The following is a 22,449-nucleotide window of genomic DNA, read 5'->3' as shown; positions in this document are numbered from 1 at the left end:
GTACTTGCCTGTGAATGTAACGTTTGTATGAAACTGCAGTCATTTCTAAGATTCAGAATTTACTTCTCAGTTGCATATCATTCTAATATATTTAAGTAAAAGACACAAAGAAATCAACATTTGATCACATTTGAGTTGATCATTTGTCCAATTCTTTGCATATAACCTGGGGAGGAAATTTAAGTAATTTCAATCTGCCTGTTTGGTGATGTTGCTTTGAATTTTCATGCTGGGCATATCACAACTAAATGTAAATAACTGAAATACATCACTTGTACTCTGGTCATTCTGGATGATGTTTAAAATTGATGTTTAAAACCACGTAAACTTTCAATGCTGCAAAAGCCTGCAAGCACTTGATTGCATATTTGGCCTGAGTCCAAAACAGTACTAACAAATTGATGGATAAAAGTCCTGCTGAATAAAGCCTTGTGGGATTGGGTTCATAAACTGACTGATATGACTAAAAGCTGAATTTAAAAGGGCATATAGCTGCTGGCACACTATCATTAGTTTCATGTGCTATTTTGATTAATGGATTTCCAAGACTGTTGTGAGCTTTCAGACTGCCTTTTACTTCACTTTACTTTTGGTGTATTTTGCTCTTATTCTGACTGCCTACCATGTCAGCCAATTTTGAATTCTTGCCTTACTGGAGAAACAGCCAGAAGAAGTGAATAATCAACCAAGCTGATCAAACACAGTGCATGTGAAGAGCACTGTGCGTAAAGTGAGCAATTTGCAGAAGGCCATATCTATCCCACAGGTTCATTTCCCTAAATGCACTTTCTGGATCCTGGATAGGGTGTTCTTCGCCACTAGCTTAGATGAGGACATGCTGCAATATGCAAATAATTGCTGGTTTAAGCATTATATCTTTGACAATAGAGTCATGGAGTCATACAGTATGGAGACCAGCTCTTTGGCCCAACTCAACCATGCAGACCAGGTTTCCTAAACTGAAATAGTCTCATTTGCCTGCATTTGGCCCATATCCCTTTAAACCTTTCCTAACCATGTACCTATCCAAATGTCTTTTAAATTTTGTAACTGTACCAGTCTTGACTGTTTCCTCCAGCAGCCCATTACATATACACACCACACTCTGCATGAAAATGTTGCCACTCTGGTCCCTTTTAAATCTTTCCCCTCTCACCTTAAACCTGTGCCCTCTAGTTTTGGACTCCCCTACCTTGGGCAAAAGACCATAGCTATTCACCCTATCCATGCCCCTTGTGATTTCATAAACCTCTATAAGGTCACCCCTCAGCCTCCTACCTGCCGGGAAAGAAGTCCCAGGCTATGCAGCCTCTCTTTATAACTCGAAGTTTCCAATCTGGGTAACATCCTTGTAATTCTTTTTTGCACCCTTTCCAATTTAATAACATCCTTCCTATGGCAGGGCAACTAGAATTGTATCCAGTACTCCCCAACTGTGACCTTACCAAATCTTGTAGAGCTGCAACATGGCATTCCATCTCCTATACACAATGCTCTGACCATTGAAGGCAAGCATGCCAAACGCCTTCTTCACCACCCATTTCTCAGTTGTGGTGCCACTTTCAAGGAACTATGTACCTGCACCCCTAGGTCTCCCTGTTTGACAATACTCCCAGGGCCCTATCGTAAACTGTGTAAGTCCTGCCCTGGTTTGCCTTACCAAAATGCAACACTTCACATTTACTTAAATTAAGCTCCATCTGCATTCCTCAGCCCGATGGCCCAATTATAGAGTCATAGAGTCATACAACACAAAAACAGACCATTCGGTCCAACCAGTCCGTGTCAACTATAATCCAAACTAAACTAGCCCACCTGCATGCACTTGGCCCACATTCCTCCAAACATTTCTTATTTATGTACTTATCCAAGTGTCTTTTAAAATTTGTGACTGTACTCAAATCCACTATTTCCTCTGGAAGCTCATTCTGGAAGCTGAATAAGATCCTACCATACTGTTAGATAACCATCTTCATTGTCCACTATACCATCAATTTTGGTGTCATCCACAAACTTGTTAACCATACCTCCTATATTTTCATTCAAATCGTTTATATAAATGATGAACAATGGTAGACCCAGCACTTATTCTTGTGGTACACCAATGGTCGCAGGCCTCAATCTAAACAACAGCCCTCTACCATACCCTTTGTCTCCTACTGTAAAGCCAATTTTGAATCCATATGGATACCTCTCCCTGGATCCCATGTGATCTTACTAACCAGTCTACCAAGTGGAACCTTGTCAAAGGCCTTGCTAAAGTCTATGTAGACAACATCTGTGAGTCTGCCTTCATCTATTGTCTTAGTCACCTCTTCAAATGCCTCAGCCAAATTTATGAGACATGACTTCCCACACACACAGCCATGCTGACAATCCCTAATTCATCCTTGCCTTTCCAAATGCATATAAATCCTGTCCCTCAGAATCCCGTTTAACAACTCCTGCTCACTAGTCTATAGTTCCCTGGCTTTACCTTGCAGCCTTCTGTAAATAATGGCATAACATTAACCACCCTCCAGGCTTCTGGCATCTTGCCTGTGGCTGCCAGTGATACAAATATCTCTGCTAAGGGTCTTGCAATTTCTTCCCTAGCTTCCCGCAATATCCTGGAATACACTTGATCAGGTCCTAGGGATTTACCTACCTTTATGCATTTTAAGACCTGCAGCACTTCCTCTTCTATAATGTGGATTGTTTTCAAGACATCACTATTTATTTCCCCAAATTCCCTAGCTTCCATGTCTTTCACCACAGTAAATACTGACGAGAAATACTCGTTTTGGATCTCACCCATCTCCTGTGGTTCCACACAAAAATGGCTTCATTGATCTTTAAGGGACCCTATTCTCTCCCTAGCTATACATTTGCCCTTAGTATACTTGTATAGTTTCTTTGGATTCTCCTTAACCCTCTCAACCAAAGCTATCTCAGGTCTTCTTTTTTCCCTCCTGATTTCCCTCTTACGTGTATTTCTACGCTCCCTACACTCCTCAAGAGATTCAAGTGATCCCAGCTGTCTATACCTTGCATATGCTTCCTTCTTTTCCTTGACCATAGCCTCAATTTCTCTTGTCATCCAGTGTTCCCTCCTCCTGCCAGCCTTGCCGTTCACACTAACATGAACATGCTGGTCCTGAACTCGTTAACTCGCTTTTGAAAGCCTCCCACTTGCCAGATGTCCCTTTACCTGTGAACAGCCTTCCCCAATCAACTTTTGGAAGTTCCTGGCTGATGCCATCAAAATTGGCCTTGCCCAGTTTGGAACTTTAACTTCTGGACTAGGCTAATTCTTTTCCATAGCTATTTTAAAACAAATAGAACTATGGTCCCTGGTCCCAAAGTGCTTCCCCACGAACACCTCAGTCATTTGCCCTGCCTTATTTCCCAAGAGGAGGACGGGTTTTACCCTTTCTGTAGTAGAGCCATCTATATAGTGATTGAGAAAGTTTCCCTGAACACATTTAACAAATTCCTCCCTATCCAAGCTCTTAACATTTTGGCAGTCCCAGTCTATGTTTGGCAAGTTAAAATCCCCTACTATTACAAGCCTATTATTCTTACACCTGTTATCTCCCTACACATTTGGCATATTGAAGCGAAGTTTCAGAGCAGCTAAATTGAACTTCTTCTGAATGAGAAACAAAGTTTCCTGCATCTCCTGCAGGTTCTCCAGCATGTTCACCATCAGCTGCTCAAAATTGGCATCTTCAACTAACTGGATATGTCTCCAAAATGGACATTCAGAATCACAACGCTGGATTAAAACATGCTCATTGTTTCTGATGCAGCCAGTGTGCCAACTTCAAGTTGTCTGCTAAATTTTCTTTTAATTTTTTCATGGTATGTGGGCATCCTTGGCAAGGCCAGCATTAGTTGCTCATGCCTAATTATTCTTGAGCTGAGTGGCTTGATGGGCTATTTTAGAGGACAGTTAAGAGTCAACCACATGCCTGTGGCTATGGAGACACACTTAAAACAGTAGATTTCCTTCCCTGCATGTTACTCATGAGTAGATAGGGTTTTACAACAATTAATGATAGTATCATGGTGACCACTACCAGAACTAGATTTGAATTCCAGGAATATTAATTGAACTTAAATTCCACCAGCTGCGCTGGTGAGACTTGAACCCGTGTCGTCCAATTATGAGCCTGAGCCTCTGGATTACCAGTCGACTATACCACTTTCTTTTCATGGTAGTTGTGTAGTCCAGCACTAAATATTTTGTTGAATATTTAGATGCCTCAATAGGAACATAAGGTCATGCCCTAACATGTAACATTTAAACACAAGTTGCATTCTGCCTGGATCAGAAATTGGAAACATTTGCACAAGAATGTCTGCAAAAGGAAGATACGTGAATGATGGCACGACAGGGAGACTGCATGCTGCAAGGTTCTGTGACATTGCTCTTAATACCTTTGCAAAGTTGCCGTGTTGGGGTGATGGATCAAAAGAAAAATGTGAGGTTCTTCAGACAAACTTTGTAAAGGTAGTGGGACCAGAGAACCTTGCTAGTTAATGTCAGGTTTTAATTGAGGAGAAACATTGACTCACAGAGCTGCATTTTACCAAAGATCTGCTAAATGCCAATTTTGGGGAGTTTTATGGAAGGTGTCTGTCTGTGAGCTCCAGTAACTTACCTCACACAATTTTACATGTTTTGTCATATTTGTTTTAGACTGCTGTCTTGATTCTGAAATAAGAACACCGAACTGAGTCCTCAACTTCAGTAATATGTAGACAGTGCAGACTAGCATTGAAAATAAATGACAGATCAAAATTCCAAAAGTATTGTAAGTGTTGAATATGATTCAAAACACAATAAATCAGTGAATTGTTTTGATGCTTAGATAATGAATCCATGTTGCTTTTCTCATGCTCCCCCCACCCCTCAGTCCCACAACCACATAGCGGTTTCAGTAGAGTATCCTCTGTCTGTATGGTTCAGTACCACGTTGGCTATTGTGTTTATTCACTCAGCCATCACGGAAGCTTGTTTATTTGTGTTATTTTGGAATAGATCAGTCTGCCTTTGCACGAAAATCCACTTCTCGGAGGAATACCAACAGCGCAAAATTAGCACTAGTTCCTTCTGTAGTTTGTGACTGGTGGTGCTCCCAAAGGAGAGTATTATTCCAAAATACAGTTATACAATTAAAGCAACCATTTTGTGTTTTACTAGTTAAGAAAGTGTTGCATGGCATTGTGCCAGTAATCCGATGGAACCAGGAGTTAGTAAAAAAAGTATTTCTCTGGGGTATGACCAAATAATGTTAATGTTCGCTAGAACTCATTTGTCTATGATAAATTGAAGAAAACCCCCATATATACATGTGACTGTTTACCAAGAAGCATACTATAACGCAGTTCCACTCACTAGATGTAATGGTCTATTTGAAGCTATAAATTTAACTGTTATGGTGTTTAAGGTAACCAACTGCTGCCAAAATATACGTATAGAGATTGTTAGTTAGTGTCCCTGTTAGTAAAAAAAACTAAATGATCTGTGCCTTCCATGCTATGCTACTTTCAATTGTAATAGTGTATTAAATTGCAGTCTGTGATGTTTAATCCTGTCACCTTTTCATATGCACAACCATTCACATTGTGCTATAATAATGCACTAAAACTTCCTTGTTGTTTATATTCTTACAATTACATTGGATATATTCCTTGCTTCTGTGAAAATAAAATGGAATAGTGGGTGATCTTGCCATTAGTTGGAAATATAGTCAATTGTGTAAGAAAGCCACTAAATATTTTAATACCTCCTTCATGGTTGACCTGAAATATGATCATGATTTGAAGCAGGACAATAGCACTGTGGTGCTGACTCCAGAGGGGTGGGACAGTTATGTAATTTGATCAGGTTGATTTATTATACAATATAGAAATGTTTTTGTATCTTAACATTTATGTGCCGATTGAGTGATAGTAGTGTAATAGAAAACTGATGCACATTAGTTTGTATCCTGACCACTGTCACTGTGGATATCAGATAAACCCAATGGAACACCCAACTTTATATAAATTGATTTATTTTTCAATCTATGTTAAGGGCAAACACAGGTTTTCAGGTATGGCGTCACTAAACATGTGATAAGGCACCACAAGCTATTGGATACTGGCACAGGCATTATCGAGCAAAATTGTCATTTGGAAGGAAACAAAGAATGGCTAAATATGAAAACACCCAACTGTACTAAAATCTTATGAGATTACTATAGGTTTCATTTAGGGGGAGGTGATGGCCTAGTGGTATTATCTCTGGATTGTTAATCCAGAGACCCAGATAACATTCTTGGGACCTGGGTTCAAATCCTGCCATGACAGATGTTGGAATTTGAATTCAATAAATATCTGGAATTAAGAGTCTAATGAAAACCATGAACCCATTGCTGATTGTTGGGGAAAAACCCAGCTGTTTCATTCATGTCCTTTAGGGAAGGAATCTGCTGTCCCTACCTGGTCTGGTCTAAATGTGCCTCCAAGCCCACAGCAATGTGGTTGACTCTTAACTGCCATCTGGACAATTAGGGATGGGCAATAAATGCTGCTTAGCCAGCAACATCCTCATACCATGAATGAATAAATTTTAAAAATTATAAGTAATCTATTTCCTGTCCCATCTTTCTAGACCCCTTACTTCTGGACTTCGTATAAATGGCCGGCAACAGAACTTGATTATGGTAAGTGTGCATTCAATTTGTAACTAAATGTAACAGATGTATTTGTAACAGAAGTTTAAAGCTTACCTTTTCAGCTAATGTTTATTTGTTACAGTTTTGAAGTACGCTTTCAACAATAGCTTGCATTTATGTAGTATGCTTCATTTAAGTAAAGGAAATGCTTTCTATGGACAGAAGGTGACATTGAACAATAAAAGAGATTTGGGGAAAGAAATTTTAGGATTCAAATCTAAGCATGCAGCATTTTTCAAAGATAGATGTATAGATATATATATCCTTTATTGAGTAGGATACAACATAAAATTGAACAGGAAAAATCAAGGTCCATTCAGTTTCTAAAAGGTATATTCTGATCGTCAAGTATTTCTCAATTAAAATAAGGTATTTTAACATTTAAGAAATATTGCTGAGAAAAGACACATTTTGTTTCATGAGGACAGTTCACAAGAATTCTAATTCAAAGGGAAAACCAACATTATATGAGAATTATGTTAAATCTTTCTAAAGATAATTCCTAGAATGACAAAGAATGAGAGGTGACTTGATAGAGGTGTACAAAATGATCAGAGGTATAGATAGAGTGGACAGCCAGAGACTTTTTCCTAGGTGGAGGTAGCTATTACGAGGGGGCATAGTTTTAAAGTGAGTGGAGGTAGATATAGGGGAGACGTCAGAGGTAGGTTCTTTACTCAGAGAGTGGTAGGGGCGTGGAATGCATTGCTAGAGAGGGTAGTGAAGTCGGCCTCATTAGGGGCATTTAAGCGGCTATTAGATAGGCATATGGATAATAGTATAAGGTAGGGGTAGAGGTTAGTTAGACCTTAGGTTTAGGGTAAAAGTTTGGCACAACATTGTGGGCCGAAGGGCCTGTACTGTGCTGTGCAGTTCTATGTTCTATGTTCTATGTTCTGTGATGTGATGTTCACAACTTTGAAAGTTTTGTAAAGCCACACTTTGCAGTAGGTTGTATGGAAAATTAAATCTATTGGGCAGACACTCTGACACATAATAGATCTTATGTTTTGTTTTTGTGGTATATAACATTAGCGAAGAGTAACACTTTCAATTCTCTAAGCTACAGCATTATATCTTGTGAATCTTTTGCTCTTTAGCTATTTATTTGACTAAGAAGAACATAAGGGGGCAGGGAGACTTAGTTGACTACGAGAAGGTAAGAAAACATTTTCCTTAACTTGAATTTGAACAGCAGCGTTTTATCTGTCACAAATATTTGTGTTTTTTCTATATCTGTAGCTGTTGTCACAATTTTGTTAACTATTCAAAAAATCCCAATGGTGTGGAATAATTGAAGCTGTTATAAATCAGGAAAATTAGATACATGTTGAAAAATAAATCAAAAATGAATATCATTCAAAATATTGCTTATAGATAAGTTTTTGTTGAGTTGAAGCAGAAACACAGTTAACCTGCTGTGCTCTAAATGGCAATTTTACATGGAAATGAGTACAGTTAACAGATGTTGTCCTGAAATTAGGTCACTAAAATCATAATGTATAACTATTGTGTTACACTCTGCTGTCTTTATCTAAAAGCTATTCTCTATGATCAGTCAGGCACATATACATTAAAGGAAAAAGCTTTCCAAGCCTGTAGGAGGGAGAAACAGCTTCCTTTGAGCTCACTAGACATTAGCTCTTTTTTATATTTTTAAGACTATTTTTAAAGTACTGCAAGAGTATCACACCTCTAAGCTCCTAAATTGTGTATTTATTATGTACCTCAGAGGTCTGTTAGTGATAAAACAATCTAATGTTAATTAGCCTAGCCATTTCTTCCAATCACATTTATTTGCAACATGACTGCCCCGTTGTGAGTTAAATCATGGAACTGAAATCTTTTAATAATATGTTTAATTGGATCTTCCTTTACCTTGATTAAGTTTTAGTTTATTTGTTGAGGGACTCTAAACAAGTTCAGCAAGGGTATGGGAACCAGGAAATTATATCAGAGAGTAATATTAGGATGCACAAAACACTGGAAGAGGCAGATGACATTAGAATAGAGAATAATAAGTCAAAAGGTAGAACTGCAGAAGGTAAGAAAGAAATTGAGTCTAACTAAATCAGATTACACTGTATGTGTACACTACAGTCAGTACAACTGGTGAGTTATCCAGGGATATGACAGAGACATACTCAATGAAGGACTGGACTGTGTGTTAAATATTTGTGGTTACAAGGTATAGAGAAAAAAATAGGAAAGGGAAAAACGAGGAAGGGTGGCAGTATTGGTTAAGAAGAGCACTATAGTGTTCAGTGTTATGACAAAAGACTAGCCACTAACATAAATGAATATCCCAAAATCTTCTATCGGTACATACACAGCAACAGGTGGTAGGTGAATTGTAGGGCTGATTAGGGATCAAAAATGGGATTTACACATGGAGGCAAGAGACATGGCTAAGGTGTAATATGAATACTTTGCATTGATCTTTACTAAGGAAGGAGATACTGACCAGACCATGGTGACAGAGAGGGAAGCTCAGTCATTAGGACTGTTTAAAATTGGTAGGGAGGAGGTATTGGATAGGCTGTCAGTGCTTAAAATTGATAAGACATTGAATGAATGAGATGCAACCAAAAATATTGAAGGAGAGATGAGTGTGGAAATTGCAGAGGCACTGATAATAAACTCCCAGTCTTCTTTAGCCTCTGGTATTTTAACATTTAAGAAATATTGCTGAGAAAAGACACATTTTGTTTCATGAGGACAGTTCACAAGAATTCTAATTCAAAGGGAAAACCAACATTATATGAGAATTATGTTAAATCTTTCTAAAGATAATTCCTTCTGTGATGTGATGTTCACAACTTTGAAAGTATTGGAAAGCCACACTTTGCAGTAGGTTGTATGGAAAATTAGATCTATTGGGCAGACACTCTGACACATCATAGATCTTATATTTTGTTTTTGTGGTATATAGCATCAGAGAAGAGTGCCAGAGGATTGGAAAATTGCAAATGTAACAGCCTTGTTCAAAAAAGGTTGTAAGAATTAGCCCAGCAGTTACAGACTGGTCAGTATAACTTTATGATGTGGAAGCCTCTTGAAACAATTATTCAGAATAAAATGAATAGTCACATTGAAAAATGTTAGTTAATAAGCAAGAGCCAGCAAGAATTTCTTGAGGAAAAAATGTGTTCAATTAATTTGCTGGAGTTGATCAGGGCTGTTGATGTGGTATATGTGGACTTCCAAAAGGTGCTTGATACATTTCGCACAAGTCTGTTGTGTGGCAAACTTAGAGCTCATGGAATAAAGAGAGATTGTTTTGCTAGGCCAAGGTTTGTAATGGAGTTCCCCAAGGGTCAGTATATTGCTCTTTCCTTTTCCAGATATATGTTAATGATATAAATCCTTGTTTGCAGGAGACAATTTCTAAATTTGCAGATGCTACAAAACTCAGAAGCATTGTAAACTGTCAGAAGGATGGTGTAAAGGATGTTGACATGTTGGTGGAGTGTGTAGAGAGGTGGCAGATGAAGTTCAATGTGGAGAACTTGAGGTGATTTACTTTAAGAGAAGGAACATGAAAATATAATATAAAATGCTACTGTAGAAGGTGTAAAGGAGTAGAGAGGCCTGAATGTATAAGTCACTAAAAGTGGAAGGAGCAATTAACAAAGTATACAGTACCCTAGACTTTATTCATGGGTCACAGAGTACAGGAGAAAGGAAGATATGCTGAGCCTGTATAAAATACTGGGTGAACCTTATCTGGAGTATTGTGTGCAGTTGAAGGGACACATCTGTGGATGCTTTGGAGATTTAAGAAAATGATTCCAGGAATGAAAAGCTTAGTTATGAAGAAAGATTGGAGAAAATCGGAGTGTTTTCCGTGGAAGAAGGCCGAGAGGAGATTTGATAGAAGTTTGCAAAATCAAAATGAGGTTGGATAGAGTAGACAGGGAGAATCTAACCACTTTGATAAAAGGATCGAGAACAAGAGAGCTCGGATATTAGGTCATTTCAAAAGAAATAAATTGATGTGAGAAAACACTGCGAGTAATTAAAATCTACAACACACTGTCTGGACATATGGTGGAGGAAGGTTCAGTTGGGGCATTCAGGAGGATATTAGATCACTATTTACATGGAAATGAATATAAGGCTTTAGAGGAAAAGGCAGGAGAATGTCATTGAATCATTATGATCATTCAGAGAGCTGATACAGACATGATGGGCCAAACAACCTCCTTCTGCCTCATAACAATGTATTTCTTTGCATTGATATTACTTTCAATACCCTCATCTCCAAACAATATTTATATTATTCTCCATCCCTGTCTCATTGGAATGGTCCCCAACTTCACTTGCTGAAGTCTGAAAGTTATCAAAAGGAATGTACCTGGTGAATAACTGGCTCACCGTTGCATCATCAGGCCCGACATGTGCCTCACTCAGCTCTACCAGAAATGCTCACAACATCAGTATTATCATGGAAAGCGTATCTTCTCTATTACCATCTACCTGCTCAAACTCCTTTGCCTTGCACCTTACATCCACATCTCTAACAAGAGGTGCCAAGGAGTGAATATGGCAGCATATTCAATAAAGGTTTGCCTGAAACTACCTCGCAGTTCAACTAACTTTCAAAGTATCGTTGCATTTTCGTTGCTAATTGAATGTTAGAATTTGGCAGTTTTGGGTTTTGTTCTGGCCATAAGTGTCGATCTAATAGGTAATAGCCATCAGAGTGTACAGTTATTGTGTAGCAGAGAGCTAGAGTGTGACTAAAATGACCGGAAATGCCTACATCTTATTTATTACCTGAACAGAGTATAGAGCCGTTGCTGATTACTGTAAACCTGAATTAATAGAAGTAATTTTCCGATGAACATTGCTTGTCTGTTGTGTATCTCAGAGATTTGGGCACGTGGTACAAAAGAAATTGTGTATAGTATGTGCTTGAATTTCCGATCTGAGCTCCCAGAGGGGAGGTTCAGTGCCAGCCACACAATAGTATAAAATTACCTCTGAGTATATTTATTCAAAAACTGAATTGAATATTAAACTAAAGTGTGAGCAAAGTGTAGAGTCCTGGAATTTCTACTAGTAATGTAAATAACAATTTAATTTATTTCTCTGGCTATTCATTTGTTATGTTATTATGGTAATGAGAATACATTTACATATAAAACAAAATAGGTCACTTCAACTTTTGCCAACTGTTTTATCGCTCTAGGGAATTCCTGTCTCTTTTTTAACTGTACCTTATCTTCTGGAAACAAGCTGCAAGCCTATCCTAAGCTCTCTAGAGAAGGACGTGTTCATAATGTTGAGTAACCTCCCTTTGCATTCTAGTTGTACAGTGTAATTGGGCACATGTTCACAAAGGATCACACTGTTAGCAATACCAGGACTATTTCATTTAAATCAAAAGCAGTACACAGCTGCATATGCATCATTTCTATCCAAACAGGCTTTGATTTAGAAAATAATGTTTTAAATCCCTTTCAAAATGTTTAATTCCTACAGGACAGTTACAATCTACTGCACAAGAGGATCAATCATACTTGGGATTTTGTGGTAATGCAAGCCAGAGAACAGCTCAGGTTAGTCCACTGCTTATGCTTTATACTGTTCCTGCTTATACTGTACATATAGTTCTAAATAATGATATTTTTATTAGTTCTATCTACTTTTATGTTATTAGATCAGATTTTGTGAAAAATACTAGTAGAAAAGCTTAGTAATTATATTTTACGAGGGTAAAGGTCCACTGGTTTAATCTGTACAAAATACATTAAACTGAAATAGTTACAGATTTATTGTTGTGCTTATATAGATGTGTTTAGCATGCAGGTTTAACATGTCATTGCTATGAATAATTAAGGAACATATGGTAATCCGTAGCACTATAAATAGATGCAGAACTATATGGGCGTAACTCAATAACAAAATATTATATGTTTGTATAAACCACGTTTTGTATGCTTTACATTAGTTTAAAAAAAAGTCAAAAATGTAAAGTCCTAATATACATGTTTAAATTATCATTGTGCTGAGTGATTTTTTAAAAATTTTTTAGTGTTGCACTAACTATATGTATCTCTAAAACTATGAATAACGGAAAATCTTAATTTTGTCACTTTTTATTCTAATTCAGAATAGATTGGTCTTGGTTCAAGACTAAAGTTTTTAGATGTGTGTGGTTGTATAAGGTGAAGAATACATTCAGATGTGATACATGTTCACTTTGCTGTGCTCTGTGCAATAATGTTATGTCAAAATTGGCAAATAGTTTTCACGATTTCTCGTATCTGCTGAGGAGAGTGAAAGGGAAAAAGAACTGGCAGCAGGGGGTGGGGTGGGGGATGTGTGGTTGCACATTAGAAGAAATTTAAAAATTGCTCTGCAGGATTGTATTAGAGAAACTGGGCATTGCACAACCATGTGATTGCAGAATCTGATCCAAGCAAGTGAGAATACATTTAGGCAGAAAATCCTGTTTTTAAGGGGATTATTTTTCAGAATTATGAAAATTGTACCTGAGGAAGAAAGGCAGTAGATTTGCCTGCTAATGCTTAAATAGTGAGTTGTTTCATATTAATATGGTGCAGATCAGAATTCAGACTTTCTTTTTGTACCCCTACAGCAGAGTAAGAAAATTATTTACTAGCCACTCCTATCTTTTTTGCTGGATCTGGGATTTTAAATGATGAAACTATTGTGTGATTGCTGCTTGCTGAAGCAAGAAGCAATAGGATCACTGACACATAAATTAAGATGTTTGCTGTACTTCCTCAGTCCAAGTAGTTTTAAATGTAAATATTGCTATTTGCAGACTTCTGTGCATTGCAAAGTTTGGCTCAAATCACAGTTAAATTAATGTGATTTTTGTCACATCAAGGGGAATAGATTCTGTTACATAGCTGAGGATTGGAACACAAATATCCTGTAATGATATTGCTATTGGTATTTATTGATACCAGTGTAAATATAATAAATACCTCCAAGTTCTGTATTATAGACAATTAGCTATTCTTCACCCCGCTGCCACCCTGTACCCCCCCCCCCCCCCCCACCCCACCCCCCCAACAATTGTATTGCTGTTTGCTGCTTTCAGCCTAGTTTTCCTCTTGCCAATGGGACATGAGGGCAAAAAGCGACAGATGGCTGATCCAGCTTGGGTATCACGTGGTCAGAGTAGAAATGAATTCAACATTTATTTTATTTGTTGATGCAGGGAGTATACTAGCCTCGTTACCTTTATTGTTGATGGATAGAATGTTTTCTTTAATTTTGTGTGTTTTTTTGGTTTAAAAACAAGGAAGCAGCAACTTATGACATCATAGTAATAAGGCATCAAGACACAAAATTCCAAATTACTGTATTCCCCGTTTATAATTGCTTTGGGGAGGAATTGAATGAAGGTTGTCACTGTAAGCAAAAACTGGAAGTGTGTGTGTGTGTGTGTCATGTTCAGTCTAAAAAGGTGCAGATTTGCTTAATGCTACACTGAAAGCAAAACAAAAATAGAAGGATTACTACAAACTTTACAGCAAGTGAAAAGACGAGGCAAAACGATGGTCCGTATCAAGTATACGTGAGGGAATAAATTGAACAGTCCCTAACAAATGGGCAGGAATTATGTTGCACAATTACCTGCTTGATGCAATATGAGAAGCACAGCAACTTCTTATTTCCTGCTGTTTTAAATTATTTCTGTGTGGGCATCCAGTGCTAACTTTGTTGCCCACTGGATGCATGTGTCATCAGGCAATTCAAACTCATCACTTGGTAGCATCGGTTAAAGCTTGCCTACATCTCAAGCAGTGCTATCAGACAACTTATACTGTCATTGTTGAGTGCACAAGTGTGCAATCAGACTTGCCACCCCGGTGGCTCAGTATTAGCACTGCTGCCTCACAGTGCCTGGAACCTGGGTTCAATTCCAACCATGGGTAACTGCCTGTGTGGCGTTTGCACATTCTCCCTGTGTCTACATGGGTTTCCACTGGGTACTCCAGTTTCCACCCCCAGTCCAAAGATGTGCAGGTTAGTTGTATTGGCTATGCTAAATTGTTTGTAGTGTGCAGGCTAGGTGGGTTAGGCATGATAAATGCAGGGTTACTGGAGAATGGTAAAGGGGGTGGGTCTAGGTTGGATGCTGTTCAGAGTGGGTCAGTGTGAACTTGAAGGTTGAATGGCCTCTTTCCACACTGAAGGGATTCTATGATTCTGCGTTGGAAGGGATAGGTGCAAAGCCTGTGATGTATTGCTGCTGGAGTTCTCTGTGCTCCTTGACGTTGTTTATAGGACCTGTAGCAAGCGGAGATACATTATTGCTAGAGCAGGTCCCGGAAGTCACACAAGGAGTGAATCTGACGTTGAACACGATGAAAAATGGAGCAGAGATAGTAAGAACTGCCAATGCTGGAGTCTGAGATAACACATTGTGGAGCTGGAGGAACACAGCAGGCCAGGCAGCAACAGAGCAGCAGGAAAGCTGCCTTCTTCAGAAATGGGGGAGGGGAATGGGGCTCTGAAATAAATAGAGAGGGGGTGGCGGTGATAGCAAGTAGATAGTGGAGTGGATAGGGTGGGAGAGAAGACGGACAGGTCAATGAGGCAGGGATGAGAGGGGGGCTGGTCTTGGGATGAGGTCGGGGGTGGGGAGATTTTGAAGCTAGTAAAGTCCACGTTGAGATCATTGAGTTGTAGACTTCCAAGGTGGAATATGAGATGCTGTTCCTCCAGTTTCTGGGTGGCATCGTTGTGACACTGGAGTATGGGAAGGCAGACTTGAAGGTTAGCGGCGGGTTGGGGGGAAGCTGTTGAAAGAAGAAGAGATAGTAGGAATCATGGCAAATCACTCAAGTGCAAATGGTTCTTGGTTTATAGTCAGATACGATTTGAAATTCAGGAAGTGGAAGCCCCTTCAATTAAAAAAAACTTGAGGGGGTTTACGGTAACAACTGGCCGTGATGTCTCTATGCCCTACATAAAGCATCTGTATTTGGAGAAGCCAGAAACGGAATACAATAATGAGACTGTGCCCGAACAAGATAAGCTCCTTAGCTGTTGGAAGAAAGATGTCAGTCACTCGACAAGTACATGCACAAACACACTAGATGGGTGTCAAATAAAGTGATTGTCATATGGCCCCTACCTGTATGCAGACACGGACGGCGACATCCTGCAAAAGCATCTGAGCATGTGCCACTGACCTCACTGCGTTCCGCACACAGTGACAACATTAGCAATGCATGACCCCAATTGAGGTACGGCGGGAGGTTGGGACAAGGCAAAGATGGAGTCTGTCTGTGAAAGGGGCCTTCCCAGAGCCTGGAGGCCATGCTAGGGACAGCTGCTGCTGCTATGTGCCTGGTATTTGGGTGAGGAGTGGTGATGGGGAGCAGCAGGTGGTGAGAGGTGAGTCTGAAGCAACTACAGTCCCCAAGCATGGAGTCCCAGTTACAGAAAAGGATCCCACCTTGGATTGCAGGGCAAGTGTGGTAAAGGAATAGTGCAAGGCCCAACCACCAGGGAGGGGAACTTCATGACACCTCAGTTTCCATATAGAAAAGTAAAACAAGGGGACTGTTTTCTGCTAGAAGAGGAGTCATATAATCATAGAATCCCTAAGGTGCATAAATAGGCCATTCAGCCCATTGAGTCTGCACCGACCCTCTGAACAGCATCCCAACCAGACCCAGACACCCCACCCTATCTCCGTGACTCTGCATTTTCCATGGCTAATCCACGTAACCTGCACATCCCTGGACACCACGGACAGTTTAGCATGGCAAAACCACCTAACCTGGACATGTTTGGATTGTGGGCAGAAACCAGAGCACGTGGACAAAACCCACACAGACATAAGGAGAATGCACAAACTCCGCACAGTCGCCTGAGGCTGGAATTGAACCTGGGTTTCTGGCACTGTGAGGCAGCAGTTCTGACCACTGAGCCACCATGCTGCCCACCAAATCTCTTGCATTGTAATATACATGCCAGCAGTTTTAATTTGTGGTGTGAAGCTGCTGAAACAGCACAGTGATTATCATGAGGATCACAACAGGCCACTTCTACTGAAACTATTTTCTTAGAACTTCCAGCACTGCCATCTATGAATCTGGCAACCGCTCCTGGTCACTCAAGAATGACATAGTGCACCTCTACATGCGCACGCATGCTGTTCGTGCCATGTCATAGTGGCACTTACAGCTTATGTAGCCAATATAAAAATCCTCATGGCTACTATAAATCAGCCAATGGCAAACAGATTGAGTGATGGTAACTTTCACAGCCACAGGCAGAGCTGTGTGAAAAAATATTCTTGACTGCAGGACATCATCTTGGCATCTCTAAACTCTTGGCTCTCGCACAAGCCTCTTCCTGGAGATCTTCATACCGTCTGTAGAGCCTGTAAATCTTTCGAGGGCCTGCTTACTATCACTGATCCAGATCTTTCTCAAGTAGTACAACAGCCTCCTTGCCACCAACCTGTCCTATCCCCTTAAATGGGGAACAATGAAATGCTCATTTAAAACGAGCCCACACCATGAATTCAGAACTTTATACTGGGAATGCAGGAACAAATTTCTTGATGGTCTCACAGATCTACATTTTATCTTTATCCAGATAAAAGGCAAAACAAGTTTTTTTTTTTGCTTAGCTCCAACTAGCTCTCCCAAAAGTTTCTTTGGACGATGTTTTACAATAGGCTGAGTTTTATCCAAAATTGGCTGGCTGTCAATCTTGAGGAGTTTCCTGGAGGGTTCTGTCTTGAGCTGTAATGAGTTATCACCTGTAAGTCTCCACTGCTCTGCTCATTATGTCTGCACCGTGTCCCCATGGTTCACTCTCGTGCTATCTCACCTTTAGGAGCAGCGTAAGTGCTTACCAGGCCTGGACCTTTAGGGATTTATGCCACTGGTGCCATATTTAAGTTCTGGTTGTGCACCAGGCAGGAATTGCCACTCCTGGTGTGTTGTTGCACAATTCTAAAGGACGTGGTTGAATAAGGGAAGCTGGTAAGCTGATTCACCAACGGGAGCTGGATGTCCAATTTGGCAGGTGGTGGAGAGGAGGGCCATCCTCTTTCTCCAGGACCACCAGAGGAGTCCACAGCATCAGACCTTGCCAGCCTGGTCAGAATTTGCCATCCAGATCATCGTTATCACTTCACATTTCTCCGCATTTAACTTCATCTATCACCTAATCGACCGTTGCACCAACATGTCAAAGTGCATTTGATGTTCTACGCTGTCCTCCTCAGAGTGTAAAATCTCCCAAGTTTTGTGTTGTCAACAAACATTGTAATTGTCTCCTGCACACCAAAAAATCTAGATCATTTATATATATGTATATGGAAATACAAACGTCCAAATACCAATTCCTCGGGAACTCCTTTGCAGACCTTTGTCCAGCCTGATTTTTTAAGAAAACCTATTAACATTTACCCTCTGTTTCCTATCCCTACAGACAATTTTGTTTTCACTTTGCAACTGTCCCTTTTATTCCATGGTTTATAACTTTCTTCACAAACATAAAACAAAGAATGTAAATGCTGGAAATCTGAAAATAAAGAAGGGTCACTGGACCTGAAACATTGACTCTGCTTTCTCTCCACAGATGCAGCCAGACCTGCTAAGGTTCTCCAACTATTTGTATTTTTCTTTCAACATTCCTCACAAGTTTGTTGTGTGGAACTGCATCAAATGCCCTTTCGAAGTCTGTATATTCCACATCAATAACATTCCTCTCATCAACCTTCCCTGTTACCTCTTCAAAAAACTCCAGCACATTCAGTCAGACATGATTTTCCCTTAACAAATGCATGCTGACTCTTTGGAATCAATTCACATTTTCCCATGTGACTATTAACGCTACCCATCCCAAATAATTGTCTTTATAGGGTTCCCCACCACCAAAGTTAACTGATTGATCAGTAATTGCGAGGGAAATCTTTACAACTTTTTTTGAACAGAAGTGCAACTCCAGCAACACTTCCAAAACCAGGGAAGATTGAAAGATTACAAGGTGTAGAGCTGGATGAACACAGCAGGCCAAGCAGCATCAGAGGAGCAGGAAGGCTGACGTTTCGGGCCTAGACCCTTCTTCAGAAATGGGGGAGGGGAAGGGGGTTCTGAAATAAATAGGGAGAGAGGGGGAGGCGGATGGAAGATGGATAGAGGAGAAGATAGGTGGAGAGGAGACAGACAGGTCAAAGAGGCAGGGATGGAGCCAGTAAAGGTGAGTGTAGGTGGGGAGGTAGGGAGGGGATAGGTCAGTCCAGGGAGGATAGACAGGTCAAGGGGGCGGGATGAGGTTAGTAGGTAGGAGATGGGGGTGGGGCTTGAGGTGGGAGGAGGGGATAGGTGGGAGGAAGGACAGGTTAGGGAGGCGGGGACAAGCTGGGATGCAGTAGGGGGAGGGGAGATTTTGAAGCTTGTGAAATCCACATTGATACCATTGGGCTGCAGGGTTCCCAAGCGGAATATGAGTTGCTGTTCCTGCAACCTTCGGGTGGCATCGTTATGGCACTGCAGGAGGCCCAGGATGGACATGTCGTCAGAGGAACGGGAGGGGGAGTTGAAATGGTTCGCGACTGGGAAGTGCAGTTGTTTAGTGCGAACCGAGCGTAGGTGTTCTGCAAAGCGGTCCCCGAGCCTCCGCTTGGTTTCCCCGATGTAGAGGAGGCCACAACGGGAACAGCGGATGCAGTGTACCACATTAGCAGAAGTGCAGGTGAACATCTGCTTGATGTGGAAAGTCATCTTGGGGCCTGGGATGGGGGTGATGGGGGAGGTGTAGGGGCAGGTGTAGCACTTCCTGCGGTTGCAGGGAAAAGTGCCGGGTGTGGTGGGGCTGGAGGGGAGCGTGGAGCGGACAAGGGAGTCACGGAAAGAGTGGTCCCTCCGGAAAGCAGATAAGGGTGGGGAGGGAAAAATGTCTTTGGTGGTGGGGTCGGATTGCAGATGGCGGAAGTGTCGGAGGATGATGCGTTGGATCCGGAGGTTGGTGGGGTGGTACACCAGCCCAGCTTGTCCCCGCCTCCCTAACCTGTCCTTCCTCCCACCTATCCCCTCCTCCCACCTCAAGCCCCACTCCCATCTCCTACCTACTAACCTCATCCCACCCCCTTGACCTGTCCGTCCTCCCTGGACTGACCTATCTCCTCCCTACCTCCCCACCTACACTCACCTTTACTGGCTCCATCCCTGCCTCTTTGACCTGTCTGTCTCCTCTCCACCTATCTTCTCCTCTATCCATCTTCCATCCGCCTCCCCCTCTCTCCCTATTTATTTCAGAACCCCCTTCCCCTCCCCCATTTCTGAAGAAGGGTCTAGGCCCGAAACGTCAGCCTTCCTGCTCCTATGATGCTGCTTGGCCTGCTGTGTTCATCCAGCTCTACACCTTGTTATCTCAGATTCTCCAGCATCTGCAGTTCCTACTATCTAAGATTGAAAGATAATTCGCTGTGCCTCTGCAATTTCCACTTTCAATTCATTCACTATCCTTGTGCACATCTCATCCAGTCCCATTGCCTTATCAAATGTACACACTGACAGTGTATCCAGTGCCTCCTCCTGACCAATTTTAGATTTTCTGGTGACTGGGTTTCCTCTTGTCATCATGGCCTAGATAGGATCTGCCTCAAAGGTAAAAACAGATGCAAACTATTCATTTAACACCTCAGCCATGCCTCATGCCTCTATGTTTAGGTCCCCTTTCTGATCCGTAATTGGTTCTACTGCTTGTTTTAGCACCCATTTGCAATTGATATGTTTATAGAAGATTTTGGGATTACCCTGAGATGTGGAAAATGCTGTGCAAGATGAAGGCTTGAAGGAGAAAATGGTGTGTTAAGCCACCAGGTACCACCACTCAGATCTTAATTGCCTGGATTGAATTATCGGTGACAATCTAGTTTCTCTCCACTTTGTCGAAGAAAAGCAGAATGGATATAAATGATGTGAGAATGCATAATAATGAGATGCCTCTTGCAGCTTAGTAGTGAGTCTTGCCTTTAAGGCTTTGGCAGGAAAATTAGACTGTCCTTTTCTCAACATCAAGAACCTAATTTTCCTGATCTGGTTACAGTTTACCCTTGTCCGTGTCGTTCAGGAGCTGGGCAAACTCCATCCAGTCAAGTCTTAAGTCCCCACAACTGAAACTTCACTGAACTCAGACATGGAATGTCCAGCAACCCATTCCACATCAGGGAATATCCAAGCTGGCAGTCACATCACTGGAGTGTGCCTTCCCTTTCAGACTCAACTGATGCCCACACAATCTCAAAGACAAAATACAAACATGCTGGAAATCTGAAATAGTTTGCTGTTCAGCACCATTCGCAACTCCTCAGATACCAAAGCAGTCCATGTTCAAATGCAATAAGATCTGGACAATATCCAGGCTTGGGTTGACAAGTGGCATGTAACATTCACACCACACAAATGCCAGGCTATAACAATCACCAATGAGAGACAATCTAACCACCATTCAACAGTGTTAACATCGCTGAATCTCCCACTATCAACATCCTGGGGGTTGTCATCAACCGGAAACTCAACTGGACTCACCACATAAACACAGTGGCTACAAGAGTAGGTCATAGGCTAGGAATACTGCAGCAAGTAACTCACCTCCTGACTCCTCAAAGCCAGTCCATCATCTACAAGGCACAAGTCAGGAGTGCGATGGAATACGCTTGCCTGGATGACTGCAGCCCCAACAACACTCAAGAAGCTTGACACCATCCAGAACAAAGCAGCCCACTTGATTGGCACTGCAACCACAAGCATTCACTCCCTCCACCACTGACATTCAGTAGCAGTAGTGTGTTCTATCTACAAGATGCACTGCAGAAATTCACCAAAGATCCTCAAACAGCATCTCCCAAACTCATGACCACTTCATCTAGAAGGGCAACGGCAGCAGATATATGGGAACACCATCACCTTCAAGTTCCCCTCCAAGCCACTCATCATCCTGTCTTGGAAATATATCGCCGTTCATTCACTGTCACTGGGTCAAAATCCTGGAATTCCCTCCCTAATGGCATTGTGGGTCAACCCACAGCAGGAGGAAAGCAGCTCACCACCACCTTCTCAAGGGCAGCTAGGGATGGACAGTAAATGCTGGCCAGTCAGCGATGCCCACATCCCACAAAATGAATAGAAAAATGCTCAGCAGATCTGGAAGCATCTGTGGAAACATTCGACATTTCGGTGAATGTTAAATCTGTTTCTCTCCTCAGATGTTGATCTTCCTGACCTGCTGAGCTTTTCAGGCATCTCATAATTTCATTCCACGCTGTTTCAACTTCATTAGTTAGATCTGAAGTCCAGCAGAATTCTCGTAAGTTCAAATTCTTTTTTTTTAGTAATTCCTGAGAGGATGTTTTGTGCTTCCTTGCCCATGTTTCCCCACCTTTTGTCCCTGAGCTCCAATCAATAATTTTTCTGATACCCTTGCCACTTACATTGCAGTTTCAACTTCATTAGTTAGATCTGAAGTCCAGCAGAATTCTGGTAAGTTCAAATTTTTTTTTAGTAATTCCTGAGAAGATGTTTTGTGCTTCCTGGCCCATGTTTCCCCATCTTTTGTCCTTGAGCTCCAATCAATAGTTTTTCTGATACCCTCGCCACTTACATTGCAGCGGGAGTGAACTGATTCCTCCCTCCTCCTCACCAGCAATGGAACCTTGCTGCCTAGTCTCAGGATGGGATTTGTATCTGGGTATACCATGAGTTTGGAGAGAAAGCCACATCTTTAG

At 41.2% G+C, this 22,449-nt stretch overlaps 1 protein-coding gene across 1 annotated transcript in view; it reads left to right on the top strand.

The window, feature by feature from the left end:
- The window catches only part of rgs11 (regulator of G protein signaling 11), a 137,432-nt gene that overhangs the window by 36,492 nt on the left and 78,491 nt on the right, over positions 1-22,449 (top strand). The window contains exons 5-7 of the mRNA XM_020527009.2: positions 6,644-6,695; positions 7,808-7,866; positions 12,195-12,271. Of these exons, the coding sequence (XP_020382598.1) occupies positions 6,644-6,695; positions 7,808-7,866; positions 12,195-12,271 (188 nt within the window). The remainder of the gene's footprint in view (positions 1-6,643; positions 6,696-7,807; positions 7,867-12,194; positions 12,272-22,449) is intronic.

This window comes from Rhincodon typus, chromosome 21 (genome assembly GCF_021869965.1).
Source record: "Rhincodon typus isolate 14 chromosome 21, sRhiTyp1.1, whole genome shotgun sequence".
NCBI classification, from domain to species: Eukaryota; Metazoa; Chordata; class Chondrichthyes; order Orectolobiformes; family Rhincodontidae; genus Rhincodon; species Rhincodon typus.
The sequence above is the reverse complement of the archived record's forward strand: the minus strand, read 5'-3'. Positions and strand labels throughout refer to the sequence as shown.